The sequence below is a fragment of the Coregonus clupeaformis genome, chromosome 29 (genome assembly GCF_020615455.1).
Source record: "Coregonus clupeaformis isolate EN_2021a chromosome 29, ASM2061545v1, whole genome shotgun sequence".
NCBI classification, from domain to species: domain Eukaryota; kingdom Metazoa; phylum Chordata; class Actinopteri; order Salmoniformes; family Salmonidae; genus Coregonus; species Coregonus clupeaformis.
Window position 1 is genome coordinate 30,324,624 of NC_059220.1, and position 23,511 is coordinate 30,348,134.

At 43.5% G+C, this 23,511-nt stretch overlaps 1 protein-coding gene across 2 annotated transcripts in view; it reads left to right on the forward strand.

Annotated features, from left to right (window-relative positions):
• LOC121545025 (connector enhancer of kinase suppressor of ras 3) overlaps positions 1–23,511 on the forward strand; it is an 81,392-nt gene that overhangs the window by 37,951 nt on the left and 19,930 nt on the right. Inside the window, exons 5-15 of one of the 2 annotated variants that reach the window (XM_041855355.2) lie at positions 4,435–4,476; positions 5,717–5,836; positions 5,983–6,042; positions 6,860–6,928; positions 7,120–7,266; positions 10,671–10,795; positions 11,362–11,555; positions 11,665–11,751; positions 12,399–12,661; positions 20,359–20,396; positions 22,220–22,262. In XM_041855355.2, the coding sequence (XP_041711289.2) occupies positions 4,435–4,476; positions 5,717–5,836; positions 5,983–6,042; positions 6,860–6,928; positions 7,120–7,266; positions 10,671–10,795; positions 11,362–11,555; positions 11,665–11,751; positions 12,399–12,661; positions 20,359–20,396; positions 22,220–22,262 (1,188 nt within the window). Of the gene's footprint in view, positions 1–4,434; positions 4,477–5,716; positions 5,837–5,982; positions 6,043–6,859; positions 6,929–7,119; positions 7,267–10,670; positions 10,808–11,361; positions 11,556–11,664; positions 11,752–12,398; positions 12,662–20,358; positions 20,397–22,219; positions 22,263–23,511 lie in introns of both variants that reach the window. The other variant, XM_041855354.2, reaches the window with a different exon arrangement.

Sequence of the window (23,511 nt, forward strand, 5' to 3'; positions counted from 1 at the left end):
AATTAGGGTTAAGTGCCTTGCTCAAGGGCACATTGACAGATTTTTCACCTAGTTGGCTCGGGGATTAGAACCAGCGACCTTTCGGTTACTGGCACAACGCTCTTAACCACTAAGCTACCTGCCGCCCCAGGAGGAAAGGGAAGTCTGGAGGGCATGTCTGAGTCCTCACGGTGTTTTGATATCTTGTTCTGTAAGATCCTGTACATCAGTCCAGTCTGGTCAGCTGTGTAAATGGCTCCATGTTGGAATGTTGTGCCAGCAGTCTTCTCTTTTTGCCACTTTATCGCTCGGCTGGACAATTCCTCTCTGGTTACAGATCAAAGGCTGCAGGGCCGTCTGGGGAGTCATCTGATCCCAGTCTGCTGTGGGAGGACGACCATGGCATGAAGAGGCTGAGGACTCGCTGCTATACCCAGAGAACGTTTCCTCAGTCTTTCCCTCTGGTCTTGGTTTTGATCTGGCTTATGTATGAAGAATGCTTCAGTTCTGTGTTCGATGCAGATACAAGATAATTTTGTGTTCCACAGATCTTCCAAAGGATTATGTAAAAAAAACACAGATCTGAAAGATTATGTCCAAGAATATTATATTCATATTATGCAATCATTTTCTGCTTTGATATAAAACAATCTGCATGTGATTCAGTTTGGCACAGTTTTTAACAAATCAAATCTGTGGCGTATTATGATACTGTTTAGTCAATGTTTTTGAACCCAAACCCACTAAATCTGTCTTTTTAGCATATCCGTCTTGACATGATTTAGTCATCCAAATATAGACCTATTTATGGCTAAAATGTGTACTGGTTTGTGATGGAAGTCATGCCAAATTCCTTCCAAAACCATCACACATCCTTGGCCGCGTTGGAAAGTAATTGAGGGGGAAGCATTGTGTTTTGGTACCAAAACTGAAACCTATGTTGGTATTTTATGCTTATTAGTTTTCCCTCCAAGTTTGTTCTGGCAAAGGAAAATATAGATGTTATACAGTGGGGGAAAAAAGTATTTAGTCAGCCACCAATTGTGCAAGTTCTCCCACTTAAAAAGATGAGAGAGGCCTGTAATTTTCATCATAGGTACACGTCAACTATGACAGACAAATTGAGAAAAAAATTCAGAAAATCACATTGTAGGATTTTTAATGAATTTATTTGCAAATTATGGTGGAAAATAAGTATTTGGTCACCTACAAACAAGCAAGATTTCTGGCTCTCACAGACCTGTAACTTCTTCTTTAAGAGGCTCCTCTGTCCTCCACTCGTTACCTGTATTAATGGCACCTGTTTGAACTTGTTATCAGTATAAAAGACACCTGTCCACAACCTCAAACAGTCACACTCCAAACTCCACTATGGCCAAGACCAAAGAGCTGTCAAAGGACACCAGAAACAAAATTGTAGACCTGCACCAGGCTGGGAAGACTGAATCTGCAATAGGTAAGCAGCTTGGTTTGAAGAAATCAACTGTGGGAGCAATTATTAGGAAATGGAAGACATACAATACCACTGATAATCTCCCTCGATTTGGGGCTCCACACAAGATCTCACCCCGTGGGGTCAAAATGATCAAAAATCCCAGAACCACACGGGGGGACCTAGTGAATGACCTGCAGAGAGCTGGGACCAAAGTAACAAAGCCTACCATCAGTAACACACTACGCCGCCAGGGACTCAAATCCTGCAGTGCCAGACGTGTCCCCCTGCTTAAGCCAGTACATGTCCAGGCCGTCTGAAGTTTGCTAGAGTGCATTTGGATGATCCAGAAGAGGATTGGGAGAATGTCATATGGTCAGATGAAACCAAAATATAACTTTTTGGTAAAAACTCAACTCATCGTGTTTGGAGGTCAAAGAATGCTGAGTTGCATCCAAAGAACACCATACCTACTGTGAAGCATGGGGGTGGAAACATCATGCTTTGGGGCTGTTTTTCTGCAAAGGGACCAGGACGACTGATCCGTGTAAAGGAAAGAATGAGTGGGGCCATGTATCGTGAGATTTTGAGTGAAAACCTCCTTCCATCAGCAAGGGCATTGACGATGAAACGTGGCTGGGTCTTTCAGCATGACAATGATCCCAAACACACCGCCCGGGTAACGAAGGAGTGGCTTCGTAAGAAGCATTTCAAGGTCCTGGAGTGGCCTAGCCAGTCTCCAGATCTCAACTCCATAGAAAATCTTTGGAAGGAGTTGAAAGTCCGTGTTGCCCCGCGACAGCCCCAAAACATCACTGCTCTAGAGGAGATCTGCATGGAGGAATGGGCCAAAATACCAGCAACAGTGTGTGAAAACCTTGTGAAGACTTACAGAAAACGTTTGACCTGTGTCATTGCCAACAAAGGGTATATAACAAAGTATTGAGAAACTTTTGTTATTGACCAAATAATTATTTTCCACCATAATTTGCAAAGAAATTCATAAAAAATCCTACAATGTGATTTTCTGGATTTGGGGAAATTTTTTTCTGGACTTTTCTCATTTTGTCTGTCATAGTTGACGTGTACCTATGATGAAAATTACATGCCTCTCATCTTTTTAAGTGGGAGACCTTGCACAATTGGTGGCTGACTAAATACTTTTTCCCCCCACTGTATGTGCATCAGTATCCCAAAAGAAAACACTCTGCTCAGTGCAGATCAAACTCATGGCGCTAAAGGACAAACCAGTGCTCTGCTATATTCAGCCTTCATGGCTTTCACCGATAAGCTAGCAAATCTTGTCCATTCAAATACAACAATGGGCTGACAAGCCAAGTGCATTTGCACACAGATACTCCTCCCCCTTGGGCCATAGGAATGTGCAAGGTAGGGGAATATGGAAATGCTCGGTCGTCCCCCATACGTTGTCTTCACAAAGGATTTACAAAGAACAACAGAGCTGCCTTTATGGACAATCGATGTCCACACACAATAACTTTACTACTAGGTTACACATCCTGGCTCCTCAAGTTCTTGTTTGTTGACATTGAGCAGCGCAATGGCAGTGATGCCTCAATACAAGTCACTGACCTATCGGACTCTATAATTACCAAACTCAGCCACCTGTGAGTTTAAGGACGGCTGCCTTTTGGGACATACCCTGCATAGCCGGGGGGGCGGCACTCAGCAACAGTGGCCCCCTCTGACCAGCCATAACCAGGGGTCCTTTCACCACCGGACCCCAGGCCCCCAAGTCCCCCAGCTGTCTTAGGAGGCTGTTACTTCAGCTGCGAGCCCAGGCAGGCCCAGCTGCAGTCTGGGAAAGGAAGGGAAGGGGGACCCTGGGAGAGGGCCAGGGCCGAGGGGCTTCTGTCTGTGGCTGACACAGCAGTTAATGTAGGATGTTCCTGGCTTCTCCTGCCCCCTGGTAGTCACACAGCAGCTACTGTTTCTTTATTGTAACTGCAGGGGACTCGCCTACATATCAAATACATGGGAACCCAGCTCTAAACAGTGTTTTTGTTTACTGAAGTCTCCAAAGAACAATAATTAAAAAAACTTGTGTGATATGGGTTGAGAGTGGGTTGTTGGTCACCTTGAAGTTAGAGGATATGGTCCTTACAATGTACCACTTTGCCGCCTCGATGTTGGAATGTTGCTGCTGGGACTTGCTTCCATTCAGCCACAAGAGCATTAGTGAGGTCGGGCACTGATGTTGGGCGATTAGGCCTGGCTCGCAGTCAGCGTTCCAATTCATCCCAAAGGTGTTCAATGGGGTTGAGGTCAGGGCTCTGTGCAGGCCAGTCAAGTTCTTCCACACCGACCTCGACAAACCATTTCTGTATGGACCTCGCTTTGTGCACGGGGGCATTGTCATGCTGAAACAGGAAAGGGCCTTCCCTAAACTGTTGCCACAAAGTTGGAAGCACAGAATCGTCTAGAATGTAATTGTATGCAGTAGCGTTAAGATTTCCCATCACTGGAACTAAGGGGCCTAGCCCAAACCATGAAAAACAGCCCCAGACCATTATTCCTCCTCCACCAAACTCTACAGTTGGCACTGCATTGGGGCAAGTAGCGTTCTCCTGGCATCCGCCGAACCCAGTTTCGTCTGTCGGACTGCCAGATGGTGAAGCGTGATTCATCACTCCAGAGAAAGCATTTCCACTGCTCCAGAGTCGAATGGCGGCGAGCTTTCACCACTCAAGCTGACGCTTGGCACTGTGCATGGTGATCTTAGGCTTGTGTGCGGCTGCTTGGCCATGGAAACCAATTTCATGAAGCTCCCAATTATTTATTACACCTGCCAGCAATGGGTGTGGCTGAAATAGCCGAATCCACTAATATGAAGGGGTGACCACATACTTTTGTGTATATATAGTGTATATCTGGATATTTGATCACATCATATTTACCCTAGGTTTTTATTTACTATCTTTGCGGTGAAATAGCCTCTTCCTGTGTGTTGCTGTGGAGCATTGAGAAGGCAGCCCATCTAACATGTCTCTCCTCCTCCACAGGACTGCACTGTTTACGAGATGGAGGAAAAGATCCTGGAAGTTGTAAGTATATCTCCCCTCTTTGTTGTTTCCACATTCCCACTTTCTATAGGAGCACTCTGGGAAAGTCTGTTAGAACGTTTGGGGAGACGTAGATCTATAATCTTTTACATGGAGATAAGGTGACATGCTTTCAGGGCAGTCTCCCTCAGCGTTAATAGTACAGGCAGGGGCTATGGCCCTCTGGTAAAAGAGGCGGCTAAAATGCGCCCTGGCCATCAATCAGTTTCCTGTCCCTGACACTCTCCAGACTCTGAGCTGACACTGGACCTCTTCCCTCTCAGACACCCTTGATGAACTCTGCTGCAGACACACACAATAGCTAGACTACTCTCTACACTGTTTAGAGTCTTCTCCATGCCGAACTTGTTGTTCAATGAACTGACCCGGAAAAACTCTAGTTACAGCCTGGTCCCAATCAATGGTGAATAGAAGCATTTCAGTGATTCCGGGTCAAGTGATCTGGTAATAGACTTGTGTGGTCAACAGAAAATTTGATTAGAGCTAAAATAAGGTTAATTTATTAACGTGTGACTGTCCACATCTGTATGTAGGCACAACTGTGTAGTTGTGAGTGTTCAGACATTATGCTTGTTACTTGCCTGAGAAGAAAAAAGCTCTTTCTTCTCTGAGCGTCACTAAAATGCCCCTACTAATGATGACAAAGTGGTGAGATTGTCCATAATGACCTAGAATGGAGAAGAGGGGGGTGGGGGGTAGGCAGGGAGTGAGGAGAGGTGTGGAGGGGAGAGAAAGCTGTGGAACCAGCTAATGGCACATGAATGACCCTCACCCCTCGCCCCCCTCCTCTCTCCCTCACCCCTCGCCCCCCTCCTCTCTCCCTCACCCCTCCTCTCACCCCTCTTCCCTGGGGAGTGTGACAATTTCCCCAGTGACTGGCTGCTGAGTACAGGGCCTCTCCTCACCAGACCGCCTGGCCGCCAGTCCACCCCTCTAACACTGACTGAATACAGACAGCCACAAAAAGAACACCTCTTTGGTGACAGGCGGTAGCTACATAATCACAGTCAGGTGACAGGACATTAAATTCTGGGCTGGTCATGTAATCACAGCAATCATGAAGCACACAGTCACTGTGTGACAATACAACTTACATTAAATCAAATGAATTAGATGAAATGGATTCATGAAATTCCATGAGATTTTGTTTTCATTCTTTGGGTTGTTTGTTTGGTTTTTCTGTGTTGCTTAAAGGGGTTTCCTCCCCGCTCTCTCATTGCAGTCCAAGGTTCTGAACAGCATCTGTGACCAGACCGTGAGAACAACCTCTGACCCTCTGATGAGCCAATCAGCATGCTTGGATGAAGTTCAGCTCAACAACATCAAGCCTGGGGAGGGACTGGTGAGGAATGCTGCATGGGAGTTTCCAGTTTAACCCCAAACCCACTGAATTACTAGCTACATTTATCTAGTGCACCTCAAATTTCTCACAAGTTCAAACTGTCTCAGAAATGCTAATTCATGTTCCTCATGTTCATATTCCTACAGGGTATGTACATCAAATCTACCTATGATGGACTTCATGTCATCACAGGGACCACAGAGCATGTAAGTATGGTGGCCACAGAATAACAACTTAGTAGATCTTAGTGAAAACCATCTTAGTGAAAGCACCTTTCTCCTTTTGTTCAGTTGGTTTAAATGTGCACCTTTTTATGTCTTGTCTTATCTACTTCTCACATGTTTCAATATAAATCCAGTTGGTAAAGTGACTCTTAATGTTATGCATGAACAATAGTTGCCATGTGCCAAGGTCTGATGGGGAGACAGTTAAGGGTGGGCTTCAAACAGTACATCTTCTTTCTCTGCCCTCCTCCTCTTCCCATTCTTAGGGTGGTCGAGGGCATTGCTGTTTACCACCGAGCTAGGATAGCAGTGTAAATGTGTTCCTTATCAAGCAGTGGAGAGAGGGAAGGAGGTGTTTAGAGGTTAAATAATATAGCTGTTCCTGTCTCCATCATCCATTAAGAATCACAATAAACTTCAACAGTAAAGCATCCTCCTTCAGAGGAACATTGGCAGTAGCGCTATTACAGCCTAATTATCATGCCTCCAGTCGTTAAGGATGAATCAAACCTTAACTCATCATATGACTCATTCATCCCCTTGACATTCTCATGCATAATGTGACAACGTATTCATAAAGAGGGCGTTTGTGTTGTTTAGTCAGAGTTATGTAAAACGTATATTTCCTCAGGGGCTTATTAAGTGGTCTGTTTCGTAACAAGCCCATACATGGCACTTCTGACGACAAAGCAAACAGATGAAGCTGGACTTATCCAGGAGCTAATATTACATCAAGGTGGTGTCTCTGAGCTTGTGGGGTTTGTATACTAATCCTGTCCTCTCCTCTTTGTGTTGTCAGTCCCCGGCAGACATGACAAGGAAGATCCATGGGGGTGATGAGGTGATCCAGGTCAACCAGCAGACAGTGGTGAGCGCCCAGCACCTGTTATCTCTGACACCTGTCACAGAGAAAGGTTTAAGCAGTTAGAATGTGTTCCTTGCAGTTGACCTGACTACAGTGTGACATAATGATTATTTTCCTTGTTTCTTGGTGTGCCTCTTTCTGTTGACCTCCGCTATGATACACTGATCTATCTGTGCTGTTGTGCCTTGTCTCAGGTGGGCTGGCAGCTGAAGAACCTGGTGGGGAAGCTGAGAGAGGACCCTAAAGGTGTGGTCCTTCTGCTGAAGAAGAGGCCTACAGGCACCTGCGGGTTCACACCTGCCCCTCTCAAGAACATGCGCTGGAAACCGCCCATGGCACAGGTGCCCACTCCAAACCCCTTAATCTTTTACTTTTGGTGTTCTTACCAAGGCAGTGTTATGTTATTGTTCATATTACCTTTTGTTGAACGTGCCTCATGAGTGAGTAGGGAGAAGTGTTTGAGTGTAACAAGCCTAGACAAGTGTAGGACCCACCCTGAGAGTTGGAGGAAAAGATCCTGGAAGCTCCAGGGCTGAGGACAATGTAGAGCTGTTCTCCATTCAGTGACGGCATCTGAATAAAACAACAGCTACTATACTCACACACTGATGATGATGTCACTCAGACTGGGTCATCAGTAGTGGCAGCCAGCAGTCTGTGAGTCAGTCTGCAGAGACAGAAGATAGCATCTCCTTCAGTGAAGAAGAGGAGAGAGGGGCAAATATCTGCTTTGGAAGTGGTTTGTGTAGGTGTGAGTGTAGAATCAGATCAACATCCAGCAGTAGTGTGGGAATCCCCAGTGGTATGGCCTGTATTGATGTGGCTAGTCAACCAGTCTCCATGGAAGACAAGTCTTTCAATAGGTCGCTCAGTGATTCAGCTCACAAAGGGCTTGGGTACACCCTCTTTTGAGAACGTTAAAACCCCAAAGGTTTGTGTTAGCGGAGAATCAAGTCTGTGTTAATAAAGTTATGTAATGGTAATCCAATTCACCACTCTTCTCATATGGGGACAATTAGGATCTGGCTAAGCTCTTAGCCACAGCAATGCACCTGAGCCCTGACTGCAGTAACTGGTGCTCCATATTGAACAATAGGCTGTTGTAACCGAACCTGTGCTCTGGTCCTGGCACTGCCTCGTTTGCCTCTGGAGGCTGCTTCTGCCTTGGGAAGATCAGATCACATGATATCAGACCAGAGATGGTTTCACTTAACAAAGAACCTTTCATCACAAAGACACCAGATCATTCTGGACTTGTCCACCGCCGTGTTTGAACAAGGTGTCAGGAATCAAAGCGCTACATCTTGAGTTTAATCATAAGAGAGAGGAGTCGGTGTGTTAAACAATGGTGGATCACACACAGTGATTCAGGAGTGACACTCTGGGTTCTACAGGTATCCTGGTTATAGGGGAGGAGGAGAGAGTAGACGTACCAGTATCTACTGTGTTTGACACAGAGTGAAACTGAACATGGTCAATTTACCAAGTAGTGTGGTTTTAAAATGGCACCAGAGCTGTGGTAGAATAGTATGGTTTCTTAAAAGTATGTTGCTGCAGCTATTTTGGATTACCCTCAAAATCGTTCCATTCATTAGATGCTACTGCACTGTTGGAGCTAGGAACACAAGCATTTCACTACACCCACAATAACATCTGCTAAATATGTGTATGTGACCAATAAAATATGATTTGATTTGATTCTCTAAATAGGGTTGTAATGATTTAAAGAGACATACAGTGGGGAAAAAAAGTATTTAGTCAGCCACCAATTGTGCAAGTTCTCCCACTTAAAAAGATGAGAGAGGCCTGTAATTTTCATCATAGGTACACGTCAACTATGACAGACAAATTGAGAAAAAAAAATCCAGAAAATCACATTGTAGGATCTTTAATGAATTTATTTGCAAATTATGGTGGAAAATAAGTATTTGGTCACCTACAAACAAGCAAGATTTCTGGCTCTCACAGACCTGTAACTTCTTCTTTAAGAGGCTCCTCTGTCCTCCACTCGTTACCTGTATTAATGGCACCTGTTTGAACTTGTTATCAGTATAAAAGACACCTGTCCACAACCTCAAACAGTCACACTCCAAACTCCACTATGGCCAAGACCAAAGAGCTGTCAAAGGACACCAGAAACAAAATTGTATACCTGCACCAGGCTGGGAAGACTGAATCTGCAATAGGTAAGCAGCTTGGTTTGATGAAATCAACTGTGGGAGCAATTATTAGGAAATGGAAGACATTCAAGACCACTGATAATCTCCCTCGATCTGGGGCTCCACGCAAGATCTCACCCCGTGGGGTCAAAATGATCACAAGAACGGTGAGCAAAAATCCCAGAACCACACAGGGGGACCTAGTGAATGACCTGCAGAGAGCTGGGACCAAAGTAACAAAGCCTACCATCAGTAACACACTACGCCGCCAGGGACTCAAATCCTGCAGTGCAAGATGTGTCCCCCTGCTTAAGCCAGTACATGTCCAGGCCCGTCTGAAGTTTGCTAGAGTGCATTTGGATGATCCAGAAGAGGATTGGGAGAATGTCATATGGTCAGATGAAACCAAAATATAACTTTTTGGTAAAAACTCAACTCGTCGTGTTTGGAGGACAAAGAATGCTGAGTTGCATCCAAAGAACACCCTACCTACTGTGAAGCATGGGGGTGGAAACATCATGCTTTGGGGCAGTTTTTCTGCAAAGGGACCAGGACGACTGATCCGTGTAAAGGAAAGAATGAATGGGGCCATGTATCGTGAGATTTTGAGTGAAAACCTCCTTCCATCAGCAAGGGTATTGAAGATGAAACGTGGCTGGGTCTTTCAGCATGACAATGATCCCAAACACACCGCCCGGGCAACGAAGGAGTGGCTTCGTAAGAAGCATTTCAAGGTCCTGGAGTGGCCTAGCCAGTCTCCAGATCTCAACCCCATAGAAAATCTTTGGAGGGGAGTTGAAAGTCCGTGTTGCCCAGCGACAGCCCCAAAACATCACTGCTCTAGAGGAGATCTGCATGGATGAATGGGCCAAAATACCAGCAACAGTGTGTGAAAACCTTGTGAAGACTTACAGAAAACGTTTGACCTGTGACAAAGGGTATATAACAAAGTATTGAGAAACTTTTGTTATTGACCAAATACTTATTTTCCACCATAATTTGCAAAAAAATTCATTAAAAATCCTACAATGTGATTTTCTGGAATATTTTTTCTCATTTTGTCTGTCATAGTTGACGTGTACCTATGATGAAAATTACAGGCCTCTCTCATCTTTTTAAGTGGGAGAACTTGCACAATTGGTGGCTGACTAAATACTTTTTTTCCCCACTGTATGCAAATATAATGTAGGATAGGAAAGGGAAAGGGATACCTAGTCAGTGACCTGCCATATGTACGGTAATCCACCTCCTTCCTAACAAGTAGTGTTTAGAATGACTTGGCTAGGGTATGTAAATACAGTAGTGGAGACTTTAGGTAATCAACCATTCGTTACTGGAATGAATGTTGGAAGTTTAAAAATACTAAAGTAATCGGCTAGAGTAGACTATAGGATGTGACATATGGGGAAACGCTCTTCCTTGCCAACAAGTTATGTTTAGATTTTATACAGTATGTAAATAGTAGATACCTCTTAAGACATATATCCATGTAATGTAGCTATGCTGCTGGCTGTTTGCCCACCATCAGTTATACTAGGTCCTATGAGGGGAGCATTTTCTGACGGATTGTCTTTTTTATTTCTCAGAGCACCCCTTCCCTGAACAAAACCCAGTCTCCAGGCTGGTCCACAGACTGCTCCACCAAGAAGGAGAAACCAGCCATCCTGGACCTGTACATCCCCCCTCCCCCCTTAGTACCCTACACTCCACGGTGTGTACCCCTGTAAGTACACTAGACCCAGGAGGGTTACCAGGAAAAACTTTAGCCCCAAGTTATAGGTTTAGAATTTGCTGTGTTCTGCCCGACAGACATCCTACACTCATTCTCCAGCTCCATGCTCCTGGCTTTGAAGTCTGGAAAATGAGTGGTTCAGCCCCCTGATCATTCGCCCCTTGCCTCTCGCCTATAAACCCCCACAGCAGAGCACATTCTGTTGTACAGTCTCCATCCTGCTCCGCTCACGCCACACAGACATTATGCAACAGCCTCTCTGTTTCATCTGCCTCCTCAGACGCCCTCCCTCTCTCACTGTCTCTCTCCCTCCCTCTCTGTCCATGTATGGCAGTGAGCAGGCTGTTGCTGCATTCACCATGTTTACCAGATAGTGAATCATATATTTGTTTAGCCATTTAGTGGACTCTCATATCCACAGCAACTTTAGTTAGGGACTGACTGAGCAACAGCATAAAGCAAATTTCACTCATTTTATCTCTGTCCTTGTGCTCTCGCCCATATGAAATGGGACATTGATGCTAATCAGTATTTTCTGTCCACAGAGAGAGTAAGATCAGCTCCTACTCTAGCATCAGTAAAATCAGACCAAAGGGTTCTGAGTCGCCCAATTCCTTCCTGGACCTGGAGAGTCGAAAACGCTTCACCATCGCAGACTATGACAAGCTGGGCGTGGTCTACCCCATCGAGGCCAACGTAATTCAGCCCAGGATGAGGGAACGCAACACCTCGTCTCGTGGTTAGTAGTATCCTACCCCACAGTCACAAGGCCCACTCATTATAGAATTCAAGTCAATATTCAAAACCAGAGAGACAAAATATTCAAACTTTTTGTTATTTCTGCATAGGTAAGCCCCGCCCCCTCTCCATGCCAGTGGACACCTGTCTTGGAGTGGCAGATCCCTATGCCAAGCCCTGGACACAAGGCCGGAAAGGTAACAAACACACGCCATTCACCCATCTTCTGAGTTACTGCAGAACAACAAAACTTAACCACCAGAAATCTAATGGACCACAACCTCAATCAGATTATCCAGTTCACACCTTCAACAGCTAAATACATGAGAACACATGATAGAATTCACCCCTCCAATGACATTGGAGGCATAGTACCTCTGCTTAATTTACCAATGAATGAAGCATGTGATTAGTGTCAACTGAGAGCCATACTGTAGCTCTTGCCAAGATTGGATTAACTAGAGTTTACACCAACAAGATCAGTTCCTCATCCCCTGGTCTCCTTTGAGAGAACAGACACATGGCTATGAATGCACAGACAGAGCTATCATACAGTCTCTCTGCTGGAGACCCATTTACACTGCAATGGTAGAGGAGTGGGTGAATTCTTTAATTGGCTGAGATGCCTGTGCAATGCTCCTCCATGGCCAACACATGCTGTAGAGATCCAGTGTACTCCTCTTTTTTATGTGACAGTGCTTCTCTATAATACATTTAAGGACTACTGAAGATATGCCCTAAAATCAACAAGCTATTCTCAATAACGTGTGTTTGTACAAAGTATGACTTTTTTTGTAAGAGAATTGTACTAAAGATGTGCATTTCCCTCCACTGTCCCCTCCAGGCGAGGATCTCCTGTACAGATACCTGAGCAACGAGCGGATCCCCACAATCGCTGAGGAGGTCCCATCAGTGGCGCCGACCTACAGGCCAGTGGGGGAACGGCAGCTGGTCCGAGGGGTGGACCACATCCGGGGCAGCCGCTACTATGCCAACCAGGACCTTCACAACAGCGCCACCATCCCCTACCAGGACCACGACCTGGACAGCAAAAAGACCCCCGTAGCCCCCGCCTCCAAACGCCCCCCGGCAGAGCCCTCGCTACTGGTCAGTTGGATCACGCGGCTTAAGCTATTGACTCACTGATGATGTGCTTCCTGTCCCGGGCTTCCTGTTCCTGTCTGTCTCCTCCTCAGTGCCTTTTGTCCTCCGTCTGTTTGCAATGGGCTCTCCTTTCTCACACTTTCTCCCTGCCTACCTACTACTGTACTACTACACCGCCGTGAGTTAGTAGTTAACTCATTGTGTTCTGTTGCATCACTCCTAACCAATCTCAATCCCCTACCAACTACCAACCAATCCCATCTCAGAAGCACAATCAGATAAACGTAGGAATACTCAGTGAGCTGGCTGCCACACCAGCACATGCATGCAAACTTGTATTTCGAGGTAGAGGTTTTACCAAGAGGTAATGTCTATCTGTCTACAAATGGACAAGAGGAATAATTCAGGTTTTTAGGACATATCGGCCTTGTACCTTCTTGGAACTATTTTCTGTATATATTTAAAGTTATATCACTAAGATAGGCTACTCCCTGCTAAATTGTAAAATGTTCAGTTGCCAATGGTATGTTTTTATTTGAGAAACAAAGAAAAAAGGCTTTTCAGGTTTTTACTGTACTTGTATTAGATTTTAGCTGTTTATTTCATGTCATGTCCTTGTTAGTGTTCAGTTAAACTACACACTGCCAATAGTTGCCTCTATTAAAAGCTATGCATATAGGAACTCTTTACTGTCATTTGACAGATTGATGCTGCATTGGCGAGTGACAAAATACTGTTTCAACGTACCAGTGATTAGCTATGCACTCTTCTCTACAGTCCCATGTCCTGCCTTGTTCTGGAAGCTGTAGACACTGCTCTGTGATGACCCTGCTCAAAGGATGCTCACAGCTGTTTGTCTACAATTAGCCTTGTGAACAAAGATGTGTAGGTTAAGTATCTTTCTGGAGTCACTGGCCAGAAAGCCTTCTGTTATCAGCACCGATAGCCTAGTGAGATGCTATGGATAGCTTATAACAAGCGTTAAAACACGAGTTTAACTAACAGTATTATTAAATACCACGAGATGTCACAATGTTTTTTTTATTATTTTTTTATTGTACCTTTATACCTGCCTTTTGTAACATTTCGATAGTATATTATTAAAGGTGCAGTTGATTCCAGTTTTCATTTGTTTTGTCTTTATTTTAATGTTTTTTTTCACTGAAGAACTAGATTATAAATGGATTGTTATATTGGTACTTGTCCAAAGCCTCTGAGTGTTAGTTAGAATTGTCACTTTCAGTGTCTATATTCACCATAGAGGAGCACTTCAGGGGCATAAACCTATTCTGGACTCTGGCCTAATTTGCTTGACCTTTGAGAATGAACTCTACTTCTGTTTTCAAAGCATGTGGTGAAACTGGATAGCCAAGCTAAAGTTACCTTCTCCCTCTCTCTCTGTGGCCATGCTTACAGTGAGGGGAAAAAAGTATTTGATCCCCTGCTGATTTTGTACGTTTGCCCACTGACAAAGAAATGATCAGTCTATAATTTTTATGGTAGGTTTATTTGAACAGTGAGAGACAGAATAACAACAACAAAATCCAGAAAAACACATGTCAAAAATGTTATAAATTGATTTGCATTTTAATGAGGGAAATAAGTATTTGACCCCTCTGCAAAACATGACTTAGTACTTGGTGGCAAAACCCTTGATGGCAATCACAGAGGTCAGACGTTTCTTGTAGTTGGCCACCAGGTTTGCACACATCTCAGGAAGGATTTTGTCCCACTCCTCTTTGCAGATCTTCTCCAAGTCATTAAAGTTTCGAGGCTGACGTTTGGCAACTCGAACCTTCAGCTCCCTCCACAGATTTTCTATGGGATTAAGGTCTGGAGACTGGCTAGGCCACTCCAGGACCTTAATGTGCTTCTTCTTGAGCCACTCCTTTGTTGCCTTGGCCGTGTGTTTTGGGTCATTGTCATGCTGGAATACCCATCCACGACCCATTTTCAATGCCCTGGCTGAGGGAAGGAGGTTCTCACCCAAGATGTGATGGTACAAGGCCCCGTCCATCGTCTCTTTGATCCTGTGAAGTTGTCCTGTCCCCATAGCAGAAAAACACCCTCCAAACACGGCGAGTTGAGTTGATGCCAAAGAGCTCCATTTTGGTCTCATCTGACCACAACACTTTCACCCAGTTCTCCTCTGAATCCTTCAGATGTTCATTGGCAAACTTCAGACGGCCCTGTATATGTGCTTTCTTGAGCAGGGGGACCTTGCGGGCGCTGCAGGATTTCAGTCCTTCACGGCGTAGTGTGTTACCAATTGTTTTCTTGGTGACTATGGTCCCAGCTGCCTTGAGATCATTGACAAGATCCTCCCGTGTAGTTCTGGGCTGATTCCTCACCGTTCTCATGATCATTGCAACTCCACGAGGTGAGATCTTGCATGGAGCCCCAGGCCGAGGGAGATTGACAGTTATTTTGTGTTTCTTCCATTTGCGAATAATCGCACCAACTGTTGTCACCTTCTCACCAAGCTGCTTGGCGATGGTCTTGTAGCCCATTCCAGCCTTGTGTAGTTCTACAATCTTGTCCCTGACATCCTTGGAGAGCTCTTTGGTCTTGGCCATGGTGGAGAGTTTGGAATCTGATTGATTGCTTCTGTGGACAGGTGTCTTTTATACAGGTAGGTAACAAGCTGAGATTAGGAGCACTCCCTTTAAGAGTGTGCTCCTAATCTCAGCTCGTTACCTGTATAAAAGACACCTGGGAGCCAGAAATCTTTCTGATTGAGAGGGGGTCAAATACTTATTTTCCTCATTAAAATGAAAAAATCAATTTATAACATTTTTGACATACGTTTTTCTGGATTCTTTTGTTGTTATTCTGTCTCTCACTGTTCAAATAAACCTACCATTACAATTATAGACTGATCATTTCTTTGTCAGTGGGCAAAAGTACAAAATCAGCAGGGGATCAAATACTTTTTTCCCTCACTGTATTATGCAACTGCCTTTATAAAACTTAAATGAACCAATGTTCGATTTAGGGAGAATGACGCATATGTCTTATTGAACTGTCAAGATATCTTGCTTGACATATGCAGTCTTTTAACCTCTGTATGGCCCAGCATCGTCCGGGTTTGGCCGGTGTAGGCCGTCATTGTAAATAAGAATTTGTTCTTAACTGACTTGCCTAGTTAAATAAAGGTTAAATAAAAAATAATAAAAATCTACATCTGAATTGCACTCAGGACTCACTTTATTTTCTTTGTTACATTTTTTTTTTTTTTAACTGGCAGACCAATTGGCTTTAGAAAATCATAACAATAGAAAAGAACAACATTGACTTTGGCACATTTCTACATCAAAATAAAGGAATGTTTCATTAATCTCCCTGCCCCTCCCCTGTCTCTCTTTCTCTGCATGATTTTACTGGTTGTCTGGGGGCCACCTGTTTCTGATTTAATCTTTCTTCTTCATAACCTTCTCTGAGCCCTGCCGTAGCCTGCCCAGCTATGATAACCTGCCGTCTAATCTGCATGTGCTGAGTGTCTGTGGTGGAACAAAAGACAACCTGCTCTTTGCTTCTCCCTGCTATATTTGCTAACTTCTAACAAAAGCCACAGCCTTGCATGATGTTGATGTGAAAAGGGAAAGATGTACAGTACCAGTCAAAAGTTTGGACACACCTACTCATTCAAGGGTTTTTCTTTATTTTTGCTATTTTCTACATTGTAGAATAATAGTGAAGACATCAAAACTATGAAATAACACACATGGAATCATGTAGTAACCAAAAAAGTGTTAAACAAATCAAAATATATTTTAGATTCTTCAAAGTAGCACCCTTTGCCTTGATGACAGCTTTGCACACTCTTGGCATTCTCTCAACCAGCTTCATGAGGTAGTCACCTGGAATGGATTTCAATTAACAGGTGTGCCTTGTTAAAAATGAATTTGTGGAATTCCTTTCCTTCTTAATGCGTTTGAGCCAATCAGTTGTGTTGTGACAAGGTAGGGTTGGTATACAGGAAAACCAAAGTTCCAAAGGCTGAGCCTAATATTGTGTATAAGAGGTCATACAATAAGTTTTGTAGTGATTCCTATGTTGTTGATGTAAAGAATATATGTTGGTCCATGGTGTGTAATGAGGAACAGACAGACACTGCACTTGACGCATTTATTAAATTGCTTATTCCAGTTACTAATAAGCACGCACCCATTAAGAAGATGACTGTAAAAACTGTCAAATCCCCGTGGATTGATGAGGAATTGAAAAATTGTATGGTTGAGAGGGATGAGGCAAACGGAAAGGCAAATAAGTCTGGCTGCACAACCGATTGGCAACTTAAATGTAAATGTAAATTGAGAAATCATGTGACTAAACTGAATAAAAGGAAGAAGAAACAACACTATGAAACAAGGATAACTGACATAAAGAATGATAGTAAAAAGTTTTGGAGCACCTAAAATGAAATTTGGGTAAAAAAGGCAAACTCAGCTTCATCATTCATTGAATCAGGTGGCTCATTCATCACAAAACCAACTGATATTACCAACTACTTTAATTGGCAAGATTAGCTAACTTAGGCATGACATGCCATCAACAATTGCTGACACTACACATCCAAGTATAAATGAAAGACAAGCATTGTAATTTTGAATTCCGTAAAGTGAGTGTGGAAGAGGAGAAAAAATTATTGTTGTCTATTAACAATGACAAGCCACCGGGGTCTGACAACTTGGATGGAAAATTACTGAGGATAATAGCGGACGATATTGCCACTCCTATTTGCCATATTTTCAATTTAAGCCTACTAGAATGTATGTGCCCCAAGGCTTGGAGGGAAGCAAAAGTCATTCCGTTACCTAATAATAGTAAAGCCCCCTTTTACTGGCTCAAATAGCCGACCAGACTTAGTAAACTATTGGAAAAAATGGTGTTTGACCAGATACAATGCTATTTTACAGTAAACAAATTAACAACAAACTTTCAGCATGCTTATAGAGAAGGACATTCAACAAGCATAGCACTTACACAAATGTCTGATGATTGGCTGAGAGAAATTGATGATAAAAAGATTGTGGGGGCTGTTTTGTTAGACTTCAGTGCGGCTTTTGACATTATCGATCATAATCTGCTGCTGGAAAAACGTATGTGTTATGGCTTTACACCCCCTGCTATAATGTGGATAAAGAGTTACTTGTCTAACAGAACCCAGAGGGTGTTATTTAATGGAAACCTCTCAAACTTAATCCAGGTAGAATCAGGAATTCCCCAGGGCAGCTGTTTAGGCCCCTTACTTTTTTCCATCTTTACTAACAACATGCCACTGGCTTTGAATAAAGCGTCTATGTATGTGGATGACTCAACACTATACACATCAGCTGCTACAGCGATTGAAATAACTGCTCTGCCTTCTTAACAACACTATCAACAAGGCAGGTCCTACAGGCCCTAGTTTTGTCGCACCTAGACTACTGTTCAGTAGTGTGGTCAGGTGCCACAAGGAGGGACTTGGGAAAATTGCAGTTGGCTCAGAACAGGGCAGCATGGCTGGCCCTTAAAAGTACACAGAGAGCTAACATTAATGACATGCATGTTAGTCTCTCCTGGCTTAGAGTGGAAGAGATTGACTTCATCACTGCTTGTTTTTTTAAGAGGTGTAGACAAGCTGAATATGCCGAGCTGTCTGTTTGGAATGCTGGCACACAGCTCGGACACCCATGCATACCCCACGAGACATGCCACCAGAGATCTCTTCACAGTCCCCAAGTCCAGAACAGACTACGGGAAACGCACAGTACTACATAGAGCCATGACTACATGGAACTCTATTCCACATCATATAACTCAGTCAAGCAGTAAAATCAGATTTAAAAAAACAGATAAAACTACACTTTATGGAACAGCGTGGACTGTGAAGAGACACACACACACACACAGGCACACACACAGCATTCGCAAACACATGCTAACACACGCACTCTACACACACACATTTTAATATTGTTATTTTGCTGTATTATTGATTTTGTATTGTAAATATGTTATGGTAGAGTAGTGTGAAATAAGGTGATGTGTTATGTATTGTTTTATTGATGTAAATGGTGGTTGGACCCCAGGAAGAGTAGCTGCTGCCTTGGCAGCCGCTAATGGGGATCCGTAATAAATACAAATACAGAAGATAGCCCTATTTGGTAAAAGACAAAGTCCATATTATGGCAAGAACTGCTCAAATAAGCAAAGAGAAACGACAGTCCATCATTACTTTAAGACATGAAGGTCAGTCAATCTGGAACATTTCAAGAACTTTGAAAGTTTCTTCAAGTGCAGTCGCAAAATCCATCAAGCGCTATGATGAAACTGGCTCTCATGAGGACCGCCACAGGAAAAGAAGACCCAGAGTTACCTCTGCTGCAGAGGATAAGTTCATTAGAGTTAACGGCACCTCAGATTGCAGCCCAAATAAATGCTTCAGAGTTCAAGAAACAGACACATCTCAACATCAACTGTTCAAAGGAGACTGCGTAAATCAGGCCTTCATGGTCGAATTGCTGCAAAGAACCCACTACTAAAGGACACCAATAAGAAGAAGAGACTTGCTTGGGCCAAGAAACACGAGCAATGGACATTAGACCGGTGGAAATCTGTCCTTTGGTCTGGTGAGTCCAAATTTGAGATTTTTGGTTCCAACCGCCATGTCTTTGTGAGACACAGAGTAGGTGAACGGATGATCTCCACGTGTGTGGTTCCCACCGTGAAGCATGGAGGAGGAGGTGTGATGGTGTGGGGGTGCTTTGCTGGTGACACTTAACCAGCATGGCTACCACAGCATTCTGCAGCGATACGCCATCCCATCTGGTTTGCGCTTAGGGACTATCATTTGTTTTTCAACAGGACAATGACCCAAAACACACCTCCAAGCTGTGTAAGGGCTATTTGACCAAGAAGGAGAGTGATGGAGTGCTGCATCAGATGACCTGGCTTCCATAATCACCCGACCTCAACCCAATTGAGATGGTTTGAGATGAGTTGGACCGCAGAGTGAAGGAAAAGCAGCCAACAAGTGCTCAGCATATGTGGGAACTCCTTCAAGACTGTTGGAAAAGCATTCCAGGTGAAGCTGGTTAAGATACTTTCAAGAGTGTGCAAAGCTGTCATCAAGGTAAAGGGTGGCTACTATCTAAAATATAAAATATATTTGGATTTGTTGTTACTACATGATTCCATGTGTATTATTTCATAGTTTTGATGTCTTCACTATTATTCTACAATGTAGAAAATAGTAAAAATAAAGAAAAACCCTTGAATGAATAGGTGTGTCCAAACTTTTGACTGGTACTGTATGTATGTACTGTATGTTGACAGATTTGCCCTCTTCTATTCACCATTTTCTTCGCAGGAGAATTGATGGTGTGTTCAGTGACATGCTCCCTACTTTCTTTATATATGCAATAAGCTTTGGGGCAAATCAGCGATTGTGCCATGCACTTAACACATTAGTAAATCAACACTGATTTAAATTAGCTGCTTAGGTGTTATGTCCTTAAAATATCAAGGATTTACATTAATATCAAATTTTGAGGCTACAGTAGAGCAGCTCTTGCCTCCATTGCCTTTCAATGATCTTAGCAAGACAGTCCAATGTGGTAACCAACCCACAAGGCCTGAAGACCCAGGGAAAGTGACCAAGTTGGCCAGTGCTGGGTAATGAATGAGTTTATTATCTGTGTCCATCACTCACACAGGTGTCCGACTGGTGCTCCAGCAGTGGCTTCCTCAACAGGTGGGTGGTCATATTACATCACTCATATGACTCATAGTCAACCATAACACTCACAATATAACCCATTCTAATTTACAGTTGTGCTGTACTGTAAGCATATGATGTATGAGGCCTATAGATCAAATGGTATATGCTAGAAGGGTATACAGTATCTCAAATACCCCTCATAGTTGGTGTCATCTCACTTATGGAGCCACCAGTCAGTCAGGGAATAGTGGCATGTTTTTAACCAGGCCAGGGGTGGTTGGGTTGGTGGTCTGAACTGGATTTTAACAACCAGTGAAAGTATGTGGTAGAAAACTAACCTCAGTGTCATGGTGTCAGAGGACCGTTTACATTTAAGTCATTTAGCAGACACTCTTATCCAGAGCGACTTACAAATAGGTGCATTCAACTTAGGATAGCCAGTGGGACAACCACCCAATATATTTTTCAGGTATTCCTTAAAGAGGGAGGGTTTCAAGTGTCTCCGGACCAGACAAAAAGACGGACAGATAGACTACTGGGAGACAACATGCTAGACCACAGACAGACAGGACCTCAAATAGTGTTACAACCTCAAGCGTGACATTCTTCAAATGAATAAGACCCAGAAAGAATGGGTCAGATCCTTCTGTTTGGAAATAGAGGACTTTGAATGAGGCTAGTTCCTATTTTGGGATTCAAAATCATTCAAGACATCTGATTCCCCTTATTGAAATTAAATTAACCTCACTTGGATGACATCCTACAAGAGGAATAAAAAATGATGACGGGGTATGACAAATGATGATTTTCCCAACAAACTCTATAAATAGCTGCTCCAACCTACTGACTGTGACGATGGTGGAGGGAACAGTCGCCCCCATCTGTTTGGTAGAGGTTCCATGGCCTTTCATTGGCCCTGAGGGGGTGTTAACCCCAACACGCGCATACCCCCCTCGTCTCAGCCTGTTTGTCACACTTGATGAATGCCCACATATTAAGATTTCTGATCACTGTTACACAATACAGTAGGCGGTGGAGCAATTATTTGCATGTACATTCAAATACTTGATTATGGATATTCAGTAACAAGTTTAGGACACTCAAAAGTAACTAGCTACTCCACTTACACACAGCCAAAAAGCAGAGGAAGGCACATTTTTACATTTTAGTCATTTAGCAGATGCTCTTATCCAGAGCGACTTACAGTTAGTGAGTGCATACATTTTTCATACACAGAGGTATTAACTATCTCACCATTATGTCTCAGACATCTTACACCAACCATATGAGACAGCAGTAAAAGGTCTGGATTTGCTAACTATGGGGGGAAAGATGTAAGCAATTGACAGACAGGAAAAACAAGCTAAGACGACTTCATACCCTAAGATTGCAGGGCGAGGCCTGTAGCCTGCTGACGTAAATCTATGTATTTTGAGAATTGGCCGATAGCTCTCTGTGCACCATACTGCAGTGGCTGTTTGTCTGATATATCACCACTGTCCCGACACAGACAGAAAAAAACGGCCCTATTTTTGCCACAAGATCCATTTTATTGCAGCAAATTATATATGAAAGTTAACTGAAATGGAACCAAGATAAAGATAATGAGTGCCTATGTTTGAGCCAAGGATGCACTAAGATTTTTGACTTCCTGTATTTATCATTCCCAAACCTAAATGGTACAGTAAGTGCCTCTGTGGTATGTTGAGGTTGATGCAGAGGGTAGAATGAGTGGTTTTGACTAGTCAATGTTACCCATTTGCCCCCTGACTAATATAGTCATTGGTCTAGACTAGATGATATGCTAGATGCTTTGTTTTCTAATCTTGCCTCATTCTCTCCTCTCTCCTCCTCAGATACAGCCAACCTCATATTCGATCCTGGTCCTTCTCTCAAGCGGTAAGGACATCTCTGCTCTCTGGCTTGACCCCTGACCTCTAACATAATCTGTTTTGTGTCCATAAACTCTGTCTCCACTCCACTGGTTCAGAGTGGTTCAGAGTGGCTCCTCTGGCTCCTTGTCTCCATCCTCACCTCCCAATCCTTCATGATTCTGTTAATCCACACACACTCAGTGGTGATGAGAAGCCCAGTACTCCTGGATGAATGAAACACACAGACTTAGCATTGCTTACACAATTCAATGAACAGTGATAAGATATGGCAAAGTGATAAATCATTATCTATTAAAGGGTTGTTTTTGAGATCCAGTGGTAGAGAGAGAGAGAGAGAGAGAGAGAGAGAGAGAGAGAGAGAGAGAGAGAGAGAGAGAGAGAGAGAGAGAGAGAGAGAGAGAGAGAGAGAGAGAGAGAGAGAGAGAGAGAGAGAGAGAGAGAGAGAGAGAGAGAGAGAGAGAGAGAGAGAGAGAGAGAGAGAGAGAGAGAGAGAGAGAGAGAGAGAGAGAGAGAGAGAGAGATCTCCTCCTGCTATGTGAGGAATGTCTCTGGCCTTTGAGACAATCCCATTATATCACACAGATAAGACATTAAACAAGAGTTGTGGTACATATACTCAACCACTGACACTAAACTATTCTTCATGGTCTTCTTAATCACAATCTTGAGCCATTTCATTGCCACTCAAATGATATCAGTTAATAGCTAACTATGAAAGTGGCCATTCTGGAGGCTATTATCAGCAGCGGGACATAACCCACTGTTACGCCTCAAAATGAGCCGTAGTGGAAATTGATCTGCCACTTATTGGCCATGACAGATGTGGGTATTGGATTACCTGGCTGGGGGATATCGGAACATTCAGCGGCCAAGCCTCTGGGGATCACTTTCCTGCCTCCTCCCCTCCTGTAATATCCCAGAGAGCCATGAGTTAATGCCAATCCCTCAGTCACACTTAGCAGGCATACACATCCAGTGCGGTCAGATATATGGCCACAGAGCAGCTAGTGACAAAGGAACAAATCACTACTCCAAAGGTTCATGATCTCCAAGAGATATTGTGCACAAACAAGAAAACCTTGAACTAAAGTCAAGCCTTTGTCAAGGGCCAGGGAGAGGGAGAAATAGGTGCTCTATAAGCCATACACTTTTCCATTTTTTCCTCTGTGAATAATTTCAGAAGGAGTGTGGGATCATGTACAGTGCTGTGAAAAAGTATTTGCCCCCTTTCTAATTTTCTCTACTTTTGCATA